The 15,422-nt window shown below is 36.9% G+C and overlaps 1 protein-coding gene across 6 annotated transcripts in view; it reads right to left on the bottom strand.

Moving 5' to 3' along the window:
* Positions 1–15,422, bottom strand: part of SUPT3H (SPT3 homolog, SAGA and STAGA complex component) — a 261,690-nt gene that overhangs the window by 74,801 nt on the left and 171,467 nt on the right. For all 6 annotated transcript variants that reach the window (XM_050316040.1, XM_050316041.1, XM_050316042.1 and 3 more), the window contains 3 exons: positions 12,394–12,480; positions 11,160–11,250; positions 9,541–9,677 (listed from right to left, as the gene is read on the bottom strand). In XM_050316040.1, the coding sequence (XP_050171997.1) occupies positions 9,541–9,677; positions 11,160–11,250; positions 12,394–12,480 (315 nt within the window). The remainder of the gene's footprint in view (positions 1–9,540; positions 9,678–11,159; positions 11,251–12,393; positions 12,481–15,422) is intronic.

The raw sequence follows: 15,422 nt of genomic DNA, 5'->3' as shown, positions 1-15,422 counted from the left end.
AGGTATTTGCAGGGCTAACCCATGGGCCTGATTCAAATTAGGGTGTAGTTCACAGCTGGAGTCTAATATTGAGAAGGGCAGTTTTGTTCCCTCCGTGGATACACAGAGTAAGGAGAGGGAAATGGGGCTTCTCTACTACACCTTTCATGTCTAGAAATAGCAGATAAATGAAACTACAGATAAATGAGCTTGCCACTGCCTTAGGTTCAGGGCATGCATCAGCCTCCTATGGATGAAGCAAGAAAAAAATCCTTTCCTTAATATTGGTTTGTGACTGTTCTCACCTATCTGTTAAATCCACGACTTTGCCTGCTACATCTCATGCCATAGGGAACCTTCCTCTATTGTCTTCATTTGTTAGAAGACATTATTTTCTTCCACACAAAACTTTTTGTGATATGAATCCTTAAATGGAAGGAAAGAGAAATTCAGAAGTGCACACTGGAACTTGCTCAAACAGTGGCTGATGACCCAAGGTGCTCCTGCCCCTCAGAGCTTTGCAGGTGGGAGTGAGAGAAGGGGGTGGTTGTGAAGATTTATGGCAAAAAAAAGGGTCTCTGTGCTGAGGTTTCAGTCTTGCTCTTAACAGTGAAGATGGAAAATCTCTTCCTTGCAAGACATGAGAACAGGGAATGTCACAGAATCATTCATTCGTTCATATTACAACCCCATGGATTTTCCTTTTGAGTTTTGTGAATCCTGTGCAAAACAGTCTTGAAAATGGTTTTATTGAAGTGATGAATTCTTTCTGGAAAGCTTGGGATTATATAACTGTTTTCAGTGTAGACCTGTTTAACATCTTACCCTAAGAAATAAACAGTTGTCATTTTTACTTCATTCAGAAAGGACTTAACTATTAGGCTTAATGGAGCTTCAAAGATTAGCATTTGCTACATAAAGGTTCAAAGACCTGAAAAAATAACTTCCCCCCCCAATGCATCAGAATTACATCCTGTCTTGTAGGAAAACTTGCATTATTGCATCTCTACACAACCTCAGAAAGGCAAATCTTTATCAGCAACAATTTGTTTAATTACTTTAATGTATGGCAGCAATTAAAATCACCTTCTACCAATGGATCTTTGTCAGACTTTACCACTGATCCTTGTTCCCAATTCTCCAAAGTTGACATAAACAATAACTGTATTTTGAGTACCAATACATAGTGATTAATATATCTAAGCAACAAGCATGTTACACACAGGATCACAAATAAACACAGTATTAAATATACTTGGAAGGAGAATGTTTTGTTAATCTTATATTTGGCTCCTAATCAAATGCTCCATGGAAATACTGTTTATATGTACGTGTGTCTACATTTAATCAGAGATATAAATAATCTATGCATATAAAGTTTCCTTCCAAAAGTTAAGTTGAAACACAGTCATTTGGGTGTCAAAAATACAAAATACAACAGCCCAGAATCTTCCTCTTCCTCAGAGAAAGTAAACAGTGGCAAAAAAATACTCAAAGAACTAAAAGACAGAAAAGCAAATAACACCTTGCTCTTCCAGCAAAACTGCCTAAACTTGTACTATGAGCAACATTCACTGAAATGCTCTAAAAACAACAATATTTTACCAGGACAGAAGACTCAAACAAATAGGTCAGTTTATGTAACCACAGTAAGTAACCCCAACGTGAGAAAAAACCCCAATAATCTAAGACTTGTAGCAGTGAAAAAAGTCTAAGGATGTCTGGCTGTAACAAGAATTTTTTTCCACTCAGGAGCTTTTTCCCATTCCAACAAGAATGACACAACATTTACAGGCATATAGATAATAAGGAAAAACTGTTTCTGTTTTATTTTCTGCTTACTTTTAACCAATTCAACCATTACCCAAGAGAAATAGTGTTTTCCCACTATCCCAAACATTCCCAAGCAATGTGTAATCAGAGAAACCATTAATACCAGCAGGTTTATTTTTATACCCAATAATGCTTACAAATACTTTGATGCCCAGACAGCAAATTTAGAGTTGAGACTCTACTTGCTGTGCTCTCTTCACACTCATCTGGAAAAACTGAATGCACTGATGTAGTAAAATGAATTCCTTCTATATTTGCATTCATAACTTCCATTTTACAATATTAAAAAACAAAACAAAACAAAAAACCAAAAAACCCCACAAACAATCTCTAGAGAAAAAAGGGTTTTGTCTTGATGATGTTTCATCTATACTCTTTTTAATCTTGGCATCTCTTGTATATCAAAAACAGTAGTTTGTAAATAGGGAGCTGGTGTGACCTTTAAGTCTATTACAGATCATCATTACATTTTTTTATTGTATCACCAAGGTCCCAGTGCACACACAGAACCTGAGTCTCCAAAGAGAATCACCCTCCAGGCACCAGAAGTACTTTTCCTAACATCTGATGAACTACACTCAAATGTGACTTTGATGTTTCTGGGAATGAAGAAAAGAAAAAAAAAAGGCAAAAAAGGCAAAAAAAGGCATTTTTCTCTCATCTAGGAAATTAACTTCTCCTTGGATTGTTTCTCTCTCATTTCTGCATACAGAAGACAGTCTAAGTTACTGAGATGTTTAGACTTTTAGGCAGGTACAGTGAAGTGAAATTCAGCCCAACTTGTAGTGATGCACTGAGCTCTCAAAACCAGCTTAAGGGGGTGGGAAAATGAGATGTTGGGGTTTTTTAATCAGTGTCCCAAGAGTGTAGTGCCCTTGAGGAGGAACTTTCCCATTCCTCTTTGAGTACACTACCCAGCCACTATAAATCCTTTTCCAAATCTGAGACAATCTCCTCCTACTTTGACAGCACTCACGGGTGGGTATGACATTGATTTACATTTAGGGCTGCAATTATTTAATTCATAAATAAATGTATAAGACATAAAGTTTTAATGGTATGGCTTGTCCTTCTGTGTCCTACCACTTTGCCTATATTTTACGATATTTGGGAAAGAAAAAGGAACCTTACTTTCTATTTTCTTTGTTTGCAAAACCTAATGTCTTAAAATTTAAGGCCATAACTAAGAATCTTAGAATGGTTATGGTTGGAAGGGACCTTGAAGATCATCTCCTTCCAACCCCCTGCCATAGGCAGGAACACCTTCCACTAGACCAGGTTGCTCAAAGTCCCATCCAACCTGACCTTAAACACTTCCAGGGATGGGGCAGAAACAGCTCCTCTGGGCAACCTGTGCCAGGGCCTCACCACCCTCACAGTAAAGAATTTCTTCCTAATACTTAACCTAAACTTGTCCCCTATAAGTTTGAAGAAATTTTAGTTTAAAGCCAACTGGAGTTGCTGGTGTAAATGATATAACATTAGAAAGCTGCAATCCTGTACGTGGAGCAGGACAAGACAAATAGATGACAGATTTGTGAGAGCATATTTTGATGACAGCACAAAAAACTCCACGGACTATACTCGTATTCTCAAGTGAATCTGAGCAACCTCACATACCTGTAGGCATATATACTCCATCCCTTTATTAGTTCCTCAAAACTCAAGCCTTTTCTACTTCTAATACTTTTCAGCTGAATCTTTCAGCCTTCACTGCCCACATAGGGCCAGGATAGAAGCAGAATGGTCACTGACAGAGCAGAGGAATTCCCTGCAAGATAAATACAGCCAGGGGAGGGCACAGAACTGTGTAGCTCACTGTAAAGAAGATACAAACATCTAATCAGCTGAATAAATCTCCAAACTCCACTACTTATACTGCTGGGGTCTCCAGTAGTGACAGTGGCAGATTTCTGCTCACATGCAAAAAAGCAAAATAAATTTTAACATCTTCATCTGTAGTCAAATCTTACCTCAAGACACATTTCTTTCATAGGGTGTAGCAGTTAAAATCAAAAAAAAGGTTCAGGACTTATAAACTCTGATTCTAAAAATTAAAAAAATCTTATATTAGGGCACCATATTGTGAGATAACAGAAGACATCACTGAATGAAATGCAAAGATTCTGTCCCAAAATAAAGATTTTGTCGACAAGAATCTTAAATCAGCAAGGAAGTAAAAACCATAATTCTTTCTGAAGAAAAATAAGTTTAGCATCAAAATTAGATAGTAAAAAAGATGGGCTCCGAGAATCAACGCTTAGTAAAAGAAAATATCTTAGTTTATTTTCCAGCATGCAGTTCCTATTAAGTGTGTGTTGTCTGTACTTCCCATATGGGCTTTTAAATCAAATTCCAGTTTGTTATTGATACACCCTGCAGGAACAGATACTCCCTAAAGAGTAATGACCCCACACAGCACTTACACTGGCATAATTTTTGCCAGTGAAATGAGCATAGTAGTACTGAAAGGCCTCAGAGCTCCTTCTAAATCATTTCCTGCTTATTTTCTTTGTACATCTTTTCCAAATTAGTACAATGAATTTGAATACTTCAACACCATCTTTCAGATCCACCCTGAACAGAAGAGCTCACAGCTGTTTATTTCTGAATTATGCCCTCAAATTTTCGCTCTCTCAAAGACCCGAGGTCCATGCCCTCAGTCTGAGGGCAGTCACCACAGAGCAACCTGTGTCCATGCTAATGCTCTCCAGGAATCCCAAAGAGAGTGGCCACACCCAAACTTTGCAGCTGAGAGAGCTCCTGGCTCTGCTGGCTCCCGGGAGTTCATGGAGTGATAGAATGTTTTGGGTTGGAAGGGACCTTTAAAGACCACCTAGTCCATCCTCCCTGCAATGAGCAGGAACATCTTCAACTAGATCAGGCTGATCAAAGTCCTGTCCAACCTCACCTTGAATGTTTCCAGAGGTGGGGCATCCACCATCCTGCTGGAAAACCTGTGCCAGTGCCTCACCACCCTCACTGTAAAAAACATCATCTTTACAGCTAATCTAAATTGACCCTCCATCAGTTTGAAGCCATTCCCCCTCATCCTGTCACTCCAGCCCCTGTCCAAAGTCCCTCTCAAGCTCTCCTGGAGCCCCTTTAGGCACCGGAAAGTGCTCTAAAGTCTCTCTGGATCCTTCTCTTCTCCAGGCTGAACACCCCCAATTCTCTCAGCCTGTCTTCATAGCAGAGGTGCTCCAGCCTTCATCTTCGTGGCCTCCTCTGGAACTGCTCCAACAAGTCCATGTCTTTCCTGTGTTGAGGGCCCCAGAGGTGCACATTGTTTGGGTCAACATAACCTGGCACAAGTCAAAGTGTGATCAGTCATAAGCAGATGATGATACTCCAGCAGGAAGGTCTATTCCTGGTCACTGCCTAATTTTCTGCTACTTCCACCTTATTTCTATGACTAAACCAGAGTTAATTTCCAGAGCACAATTCCTTGTACCCCAAGGTGCAGTCAGATGTGTTTAGGTGTCTTGTCTGGACACAAATTAACTGTGTCTGAAGAAAGGCAAAATTAAATGGAAGTAATTCAAAGTCATGTAAAAACCTATATATTCCAAACACACCTACACTTTAATGCAATCTACTGTATTTTGTACAGAGTTTATTGCATTGCTGTGAGCTTTGTACAGATTTCTCACCAAGAGAAGATATGTGAGCAGCACTGGAAAAAGCACATCTACAATGAACTTCCTAGAATAAAAATATGTATCTGTAGTTTTTAAATATATAATGTAATTCATAGGAAAATACACAAATCATAGAATCACACGATAGTTTGGGTTAGAAAGGACCTTAAAGATCATCTAGTTTCAACTCCCACAAAAGAACCACAAAGTAGGGATAACTTAGTTTTACCATTTTGCTGGCTTCCAGCCTGCTTTCAAGGTAGTCTATTCTTGTAGGGAAGTTATTTTCCCTCCACTGTTTATTCAAACTTGCAATGTACTATGAAAGCATTATGGTAGCTACTGCAACTGAATTATTGCCATTTAACATGTGAGTGTTGGAAATATATCCCTGAACTAGCAGTCAGAGTGACAGATGAATGGTGTTTCTCCTAGTCCTGTGGGAACAAAAGTGAAACAGAGCATTCACAGCGTGATGCTCTATGCATTCCTTTGTGTCAGTCCAGGTTTCTGATGGCAAAACTTTTTCTTCCTGGGGGAGAGGTATTGGAGCTGTAAAACAAACGATAAAAAAATGGGTCTTTACACTATTAGTGAGAATGCAGCTTTGCAATTATGTTGACTGAAGTTTTAGAGCAGCTACTCTTGATTTTAGCAACATGAAATGCAGAATTTGATAGTGCTTCTAACAGAAAAAAATAGGAGAACTGGAGCTACAATTCACAAAATAGCAGCCAAACCTGAAATTGGTTTAGCTATGGACAGGAGCTCAAGATGTTCGGAGAAGCAACATAAGGACACTCAAAATTGTATCTCTACCCGAACTGCAAACAAGAAAAAGTTTAAAGATTTAAAATGAATATGTGCCTTCTTCCCACGCCCATTCAGTCATATCCCACAGGAATATAACTCTCCTCTCTAGATGATTTTTAGGAGATAGAGGAAAGCCAAACTGCAATCCACTTGCAAGGTTTTGTTTATTGTGGGTTCTGCCACAGAACAGGCAAAGGAAGGGAATTCCTGAGCACCATCAGCTCTGGCTAATCCACAGCCCAACCTGTACAGGAAAAGAGGAGTGTGGGTACACTGCCATTCTGGTGTTATTCTCAAGAGACTGTCACCCATTATAAAGACAATTTCTATGATCCATCTCTCCTTCATGTGCACAGTTCAATTACTGCTATGACTGAGAATTGTTTATTCCCTCTATAACTGTTCTTAACTCAGAGAAGTGTTTCACTACTGCTTTACTGCTGCCTCAGGAGGGCAAAATAGTAACTGTTATGGGGTGAGAAAGAGGTGCTAGCACAGTTTTTATTTTGTTTTGATTTTGCCAATACAATTAGTTGGTCTGCCACCATTTAATGTTATTATTTTTACAGTGAGTCATCTAATTGCAATGTATTGATAACATAATCACATGTTATGACGAGTAACATGAATTTTGTTCTTAAATTCTGTCCTGTATTTTAAGATCACTCCATGTTCCTTTGCACATTGTTGGTATTACTGTTTTAATGACAGTCCCTTTGCTTCAAATTAAAATCACAGGATATACCAGTAAGTTCTATATACAATCCCAGAAGAGTGCCCTTTCTTACTAATATGACAGCATTGGTGGGTGTGTTCTATTTAAAGAAGTATAGAATTGTTTGTTCTCCTTTAGTAATGTTTTCAGCAAAGCTTTGCCTACTCCTCTGTGGTACAAATATGGAATAGACCTCACACCACTGCAAGCAATCACATGAAGGCATAGCTCTAATTTTATGAAATGTTTTAAAAGAAATTAGCATAAACAATATTTTCATTTTGTATCATAACTGAAACCATACTGCTAAACAATCATATCCTGTTTAGTCCATAATGACATCAGAAATACATGTTTATCATCTGCTCTGGACAACTTAGCATGATTTTGGCCTGAGGCAAAGTGGAACTGAAATCATTTACAGTTGTCCAAACCAAGATAACCACACATTTCTGAGGTAATTGATACCTAAAAGGAATACTGCCTTTAGATTGCAGTTCATGATTTAAGTATACTAATTCCTCAAAGAACACTGGTAAAGTGTCCACTGGATTTCCTTCAGAACTTAGCATGGATTAAACCATCTACTGCACAAAGCAAATGGGATTCAGGAGATTACCCCATCCACCAACAACTCTTCCTTTAGGAATGGATCACATTTCCTACTATCTTTGATTCCTTCCCACCTACCTCAAAGTGACGACAAAATTCCAAATGAAACAAAGCCAAAAATACGTTAAACATTTTGAGTAGCAGGTTTCAAACCGTGTTTCATGTTTTGTCATTAGTTTTAGAGACCAATAAGAAAGAAAATACATAGTGCTGGCTTCATGAATCTGTTCTAAAATAAGATCTTGATTTTTCTTTTGGTTTTTTTCTCCTTTTTTTTTAACATGGAAACATCAGAAGGTCATAAAATCTAATAAAGTCAAGCAATAGGGAGAAGAATTACTTGAGAGATATATATATGTATATACACACACATTACAATTAATGAATTACAGTCTAGTGATAAAAAACAAAACACATGTAGTCAGATGAAAGACAAATATCTGATTACAGACACATATCCCTTGACAGACTAACAAAGAATCAGATTTGCCCTTGCCTAGAACAGGGAACTTTATACTTTTATCAAACTGTGTAGGTTTTCAGACCAGAAAAATACTGTACCAGAATGATAGAAGAGAATGTAAAGCCAAGCACATAACCCATTCATTCAGAAGAATGATGTACAAGCTCAAAGGATTTGCCTGCTTTTTGGCTTTATGCAAAACATAACATTTTGCATAAATAAATAAGTAAGAAATTAAAGAAAAGAAACCATCGGTTTCCAAAACACAAACAGTGGTTGGGAACAACTGTTTGATGACACTAATTCTCAGCTGGGGGGAAATGGGACTCGTTCCTTGCCAAATTCTTAGAGGGAAGGGGTTCTTCAACAGTTTTTGATTTCTTCCCATTAAAGGGGAGAAAGAAGAGGAAACGAGATTGGGAAAATGTCGCAGTTCTGAAAAGAGGTCCCATTAAGAAGAAAAAACGTAGAATTACAACTTGAGCAAGATAAAAACCTCATTATTTCCTAGAATTTTCCATGAAACCCTAAAGTGAAATGAGGCCCTAATAGTCAAATATTAAACACACAAATACTCCCAAACACATGAGCCACCTCAGCACAGAAAAGAAAATCAACTAATGCACCCACTGAAAGGGTATAAAAAGCACTCTACAAATAATGAATTTCCAACAGCCATGTATACTATAGTGCTGCTAAAATTGGATGGAAATTGGCTTAAATGTTAGTCTGGAACTGTGAGTGTGCTCCCAGCACAGTTTTGCCCTTGACATGTAGTTGCCCACAGAAGACACGAGAAGGAATTGAGCATTTAAACGTTAACCAGGGTGACAGACAAAACTACTGAAAAGACAGGGCAGTCCTGTCCATCTACAGAAAATCTGGCCAAAACCATAGACTTTCGTGCTACCACAGCTCTGCTGCTTCTTGATTCCACTGAGCTTTATGAGAGTGATGTGGGGCTGCATTCTGTTATGTAGACAAAACTTTTCATAACTACATAGATCAGAAAATAAGACTTGAAAGAACGGAGAGTAGAGCTTATACTGAAGCATGTTTGCACAGAATATTTTAATTTCCGCTGTCTTAAGTGAAAAGAGTCCTCAAAAGCTATTGAACAATTTTCTAATGAGAGGAATAATGCAAATGAAAAAAAAAATGATTGTGAAAAATGTGTGTGAAATGTTTATAAATAGAATCTGCTTTCTACAGGAAGGAAATACAAATACATGGCAGACATAAAGATCCATAACTACCCTTTCTTAATCTTCCTTCTCAGCATGTGTGCTTAGATATCAGGAAACATTTGAAGGAATAGGAAAAATATGGAAATAGGATTCCTTTACACCATCTGGGCAAAAGGAAAAAAACATGTACCAGTGATTTAATATGCAGCATGAAAAAAGCATCAGACCAGCATGATGTATGAAATATTTCACAGCTTTCTCTGCTGGAGCTGGGTACCAGTGAAAGAAAAGAATTACCTCCATTCGCTCTTGCTTGACATCATCAATCTCATCATCTTCAAAAATGGCTAAGAGCTCTCCAGTCTGGTCAATGGAGTTGAGAAAGTCTTGAGCAAGCTTCTGCCTTTTGTTGGTGTTATTACTGTTGAATTTGTCTTCATAAAGACAAGAAAAGAATAACAAACTTATTTGGCTCCTCCAAATGTTATCTGATGTTTTAGAATCAGCACAGTGCAGAAAAGGGCCTGTTCCTACTCGAACAGGTTGTCCTCTCAAACAAGTTGTGCTACCTGACCTAAGTCACCACTCTGCAGTGATAGTAAAAAATTACCTTTAGTGTTTTCTGGTATAACCTGGCTTTTTCATGATCTAGAGAAACCTGCTGCTCATATACAGTGGCACAAAAGAACTTCACTCACAGAGCAGAATATATAGAGGAAAAGCTCTTCCCTGAACACATGCAGAAAGAACATCCTCATTACCTACAAGTTTAAAGCAAACTCTACCACACACACACACGTTAGGATGCAGTTCCAGAGGTGATGGACCATTGCTCTGCAGGAAAACCTGGAAAACCTTGGCAGGGTGATCTCTGTGATCACTGTTGTTCCAAACAAAAGAGCAGCTACAAATGCATTAAATTCACAAAACAAAATTAATGGCTTCAATTACCAAAGTCTGATGGAAAATGCAACTTTAATTCCAGGATAAACTGTGTTTAGGAAGCATTTCATGAGCATCCAAACAACTTAGGAAAATTGTTTATCCGTTTTAAGTAGTGCCATAAGCTTAAGTATTAAAACCCAAAGCTGTCAGGTAAGAAGTGATACAGCCACATTGCTTGCATGAAACGATACCTTTTCATGTGTGGTGAAAAAATGCCACAGGCAAATTAAATCTCAAATGAGTTGATAAAAATTTATCCACAGCTTGATTAAGTCAAAGCAAGAAGTACAATGTTTATCTAAAATCAGTGTGGATGTTCAGAGGAACCAAATATAAGGAATTCATTGTAAGGGAAAAAATAATAAAAGGCTCTGAGAAAGGAAATAAGTTAAATACAAAAAATTGTGTATGGACATTGTTAGATGTTGTAACAGTATGGCAAGGTTTAGATTTGCTATGATAAGTTTTAACTTGACTTTTTACAACGGAAATGTTAAATCTAATGTCAATATAAATCAACAAAACCTTAAAACAGCAAATCATATGGCATAAATTATTATTTTTAATTCAAAGAGCTTTTCCTTTAAATGCATTAGTTATAAAATCAGTGACTTGCTTATGGAATGGGGAAACAAAAGTGTTTCCCATTCTTTAAATTACGGATTCAAAGTATAAAATTTTAAACCACAGTAAAAAAAAAAAAAAAAAGACTTCAGATTATAAGATTTTTTTTAAATATGCCAAAATCTTTTGACAATAATTTAACAAATGTCCATGCAATTGCAGGTGGTAGATGCCCACTTTTAGAAGCATTTCAAATGGAAAAGCAGAGATTTTCAAACAAATTCCTCTAAAGACACTAGTTTTGTGTCTTTAACTATTAAGCAAGTTAGCAATACTTTGCATTGAGTTGTTCAGCACATTTATAAAACATCAAGCCTCTCCCAAATTAAGTAATTTCTTTTTTCTACCTTCGAGGAGGTCTTCTTCTTCTATTCCTTTGACAATTTTAGATTTGTAGTCTCGAAAAAACATGTATTTAAGCAGCCTTCTGAGCTTCTTCTGAGAGAAAAAAAATACATTTACATTAATGAGTATTTTTTTTATTTAAACTAACTGTAATGTGCAATACATTACTCAGTAAATATAATTGTTAGAATGTTCATAATTTTTGATTCTGCAGAAAATCCATGCATAGAAAGTACCTCAAAGTAAATAGCAATTAAACATTAAATATTATTTATTTATTTGAATTCCTTGGTACTTTGCTGTGAGACAGAAATGGATTTGACTTTCAGAAAGGAGAAATTCAGCGATAAGGCTTCTTTTAGGGCTCTCCAAAATCTTTGCTCAAGTTTGGAAATTCAAGCCTAGAAACGCACATTTCCATGAACTTTGACATCCACATCAACTGCTCTTTTCAGTACAGACTTATGGCTCATATCAGATAAAGAAACTGCAATTGGTTTTCACGTGTTAGTGGTTTTTAGTTTTGAAATCGTTTTGGTCATCAGGTTTCACCTATCTAATGAGGAAAGAAAAACAAAGAGGAGAGAAAAGGGTGAGGGAAAGTGAGGAACTAAGGAAGAAAAGGAGATATAGAAAGAATAAATAATGTAGATAAAAACAGCTGACAATAATTTTTGAAGAATTTTGAAATTTCAGGAAAGAAAAGTAATTTTTTTTATTGACCTGTTACTTAATACCCAGAGAAAGCAAGGCCATCCCTAATTTCGGAGATTTTAGAGGGACATTGTACAGGAAAAAATATTATAAAAGAAAATAAAGATAATTTACAGTCTAAATGACAAAACTATAATGGTCACACTGTCAAATGTCACATCTACACCCTGCATACCCAGGGGGAAATTAGAATTATTGATTTTTAATAAAAGGAATATAAAGGATCAGGATCAATATTTTTACCTAATTAAGAAATTGTTTTGAGCTCTAAGGTGCACTACCCAACCTGGAGCTTTGTGAAAAAAAATCTATTGCTAATTGAAGTTACAGGAAAGGACAAAAATTAATTAAAATATTATAGAATGACTGCACTGCTCACAATAAGATTCAGTTATAGAGAAGCTATACTTTTAAATAAAGCTATCCATGATGATGGCCTCCTTTTGCATAGGTTAAGCAAACACTTGAAAACAAAATAAGCAGCTGATTATGTAAATAAAAACTTCTGTCTTGTTACTGTACCTTATCTTTGCGCATTAAGAACAGAAGATCTTCAGCAGAGATGACTCGAGCTCCTCTCATCTGAGAAACTTCAGCTGCTTGCTGCAACTAAAATAAATGAATAAATTAAGATGGCCTTTTCAGTGTTCAAAACTTTATTCACTGGGGTTTGTCTTAAATAAATTCAGATAATATTTTGCACGGTCCTGACTAGCAAAATACAGGCTGTGCACTAAAACACAAGCTGGGACTCTCAAAGGTGTCACTCACACGGCTCTTGTTTGCCAAGAAGTGAAAAACAATTTCATGAAAAGCCTGAAAGACTTTTGACAAATCTCAAGCAAAAGCTTTTTTGTTTATATCTAAAATGATTGCTTTTAAAAAGCACTGCAGCCTTTTTTTTTTTCCTTTCCTTAGTGCAGAAAATGAACATATAATTCTCTCAGGCAATGTAAAAATGCCAAATTCTTGCCATAGCACTTTATCTGCAACTGTGGAAGGGTGGCTGATCCCTCTCCCAATTTTTTAGAATAACAAATATTAATTTTAAACAGCTTACCTAAGTATTTTTTGAAAGAAACTCTACCCCTCCTTGACTTAGCATTAGTACAAACCAGACTCACATAAGAACATTTTTACCCATGCTCTTATTTCATTTGGGAGAAAGAAAATGAATTGATAGGAAAAAACAACTCCATTAACGAAGGAATTGAAAAACCTTATTGAGCAGACCAGGCCCTTCAGCTGTGAAAGTGATAATGATGGGATTGAGCAAGGAATGCCAGAAAAATTGGAAAGAGGTGGCCAAAGGAGTAGGAAGCAATGGACTGTCCTCAACTCCATTGCCTCTTAAGGTCCTAAACACCTCATATTGTGCTGGAAAGAGCAGAAATCTCTTTCAAAGTGACCAATCCCATCAGCCTTCAGTAGGTGCAGGAAATCAGGCTGTTCTGTACACAAATGGATCATATCAAAACTAGCACAGGGTCAGAAACCTTGTAGCCTTGGTTGGAAATTTGTGTAACCTGATGTTTATCAAACTGCTGGGCTGAGGAGGTTCAACCCAAATGTAAAAAGAAGTCAATGCAATTTGCTACCATTCCCAAGATGATCATGGAACTATACAATGGTTTGGGTTGGAAGGAATCTTTGAAATTCCTCTAGTTCAGTGAGGAATGGGACAGGACACCTTCAACTAGATCAGGTTGCTCAGAGCCCTGTCCAGTCTGAACCTGGAATGTTTCCAGGGATGGGGCATCTACCACCTCTCTGGACAACGTGTTTAAGTGTAAACCATGATGTTGCAGATTTGGTGGGATGGAAAGGATACTTCCTGACATGGAATATACTTTATCCTCAAAATTAAAAGACATTGTCCAAAAAGCAAGATTTAATCATAAGGTTTTTTTCTCTCATCCTTGTTTGCCCTGTGATGGAAAACTGACCATAAGCACAGTACAAAAGTTATCAAAAGAAGAGAAACCTTAAAAATTCATTATATTAAAATTCATACACACCTGTAACATGATCAATAAACAGCAATTTATGTTTAAATATCTGCATATTCTTCTTTAGAAATGCATTAATGCACCTGAAAATAATTTAAAGAAATCTTATCTTTCATGCTTACACTAGCAATGGTTTCACTCAGTATCACTGGCTGAATAAGTATATTATTAATCTGAGCTCCCATGCTGCTATGACTTGAAATAGGCCTATTCAGAAGTTAAAAAGATCAACAAAAACAGTAGCTGTTTCTAATATCCAAAGAAGGAGGTGGGGGGGGCGGAGGGGGAAAAGATTTTCATTTTGGCAAGTGTTCAGTGGGCAAAAGATTCAGTCCATAAATCATAATACTGGACTGCATTAATTTTTTTCCACACTAATCACGTGCACACAAAACGTTAACTGTATCTCATACTCACAACACAAAACATACCGCGTGAAGACGTTCAGAGTTTCCCCTTGAAAATCCCTCTTGGCCCTTGCAGTCACCGAGACCAGAGAGATTTCAGGAATTCAGAAGTCACAGTAATACAATCTTACTTGAAAAATGTAAGAATGTGAAAAACGATAGTTCCATTTTTTGGCATAAGCAAAACTGTTTCTTATTCTGATTAGTTTGAGGGCACGCAAGCTACTTATATTTCTAACATAAAATATAAAGAGCTGGATAAAAAAAAAAAATTACCAAGTACGAGCCAATATTCCTCTCTGGTGTAAATCTATTGCAGCTAATGGATTTATGCCAGGGCTGACTTTGGCCCCACTGAGCTTAAAAGTGCTAGAAAACCTGACCTTAGCATGGTGATAACACAACACAGCTTTTCCAAACATCACATAAAACAATGGCAGAAATATCGGATGTGAAACTTTGCTCTAGTTCCCTAAAATGTACAGGACCATCTCTTGGTCCCTTCAAACCCAAACCATTCTGTGACTCTCCAAGGCATTAAATTTCTTACCATAAAATTCAGATATGTTAATTTCTGTAGCTGAAATACATTATTTTTCCAAATGATAAACACGTGACAACGACATTTATAACACAGATTATGTGTGAGCTGTTTACAGGAGCCTCATGATGAAGGAAGGGAGAGTAAGAAGCAGAGGCCAAATTCACGTCCCATTTGCATCTAAGTAAATCCTGAATAACACTGTTTACTTTAATGGAGTTATTCTGGGATAAACACAAGATCAAAATCTGGAATAATATTCTCAGTTTCTACCAAAACAATGAAAACTTTATTCTCGCATTGCCCCAACTTTTGCATCTATTTTATTTTAAGGAATGGACACACAGCATTTAATTTCTTTGGCTTAAAGAAAGCAAAATACAAAAATAATTACTTCCTGTGCAGTTATAAAATATGGATTATTTATCCAAACAGACCATAATGAGTTCTGCATTGGTACACATATTTACCTGGGAAACCGGGATATGCTCAGGTAAATATGTATCCAAGAAATTAAACAGAAATTACGTTCCACGCAGCCGAGGTTGGGGGGAGGATGTATTTATAGTTTAACACACACATAATTGACTCACT

The sequence above is a fragment of the Myiozetetes cayanensis genome, unplaced genomic scaffold (assembly GCF_022539395.1).
Source record: "Myiozetetes cayanensis isolate MyiCay16 unplaced genomic scaffold, myiCay2020 scf2-11, whole genome shotgun sequence".
NCBI lineage: Eukaryota > Metazoa > Chordata > Aves > Passeriformes > Tyrannidae > Myiozetetes > Myiozetetes cayanensis.
This window is presented reverse-complemented; position numbering and strand designations above follow the sequence as displayed.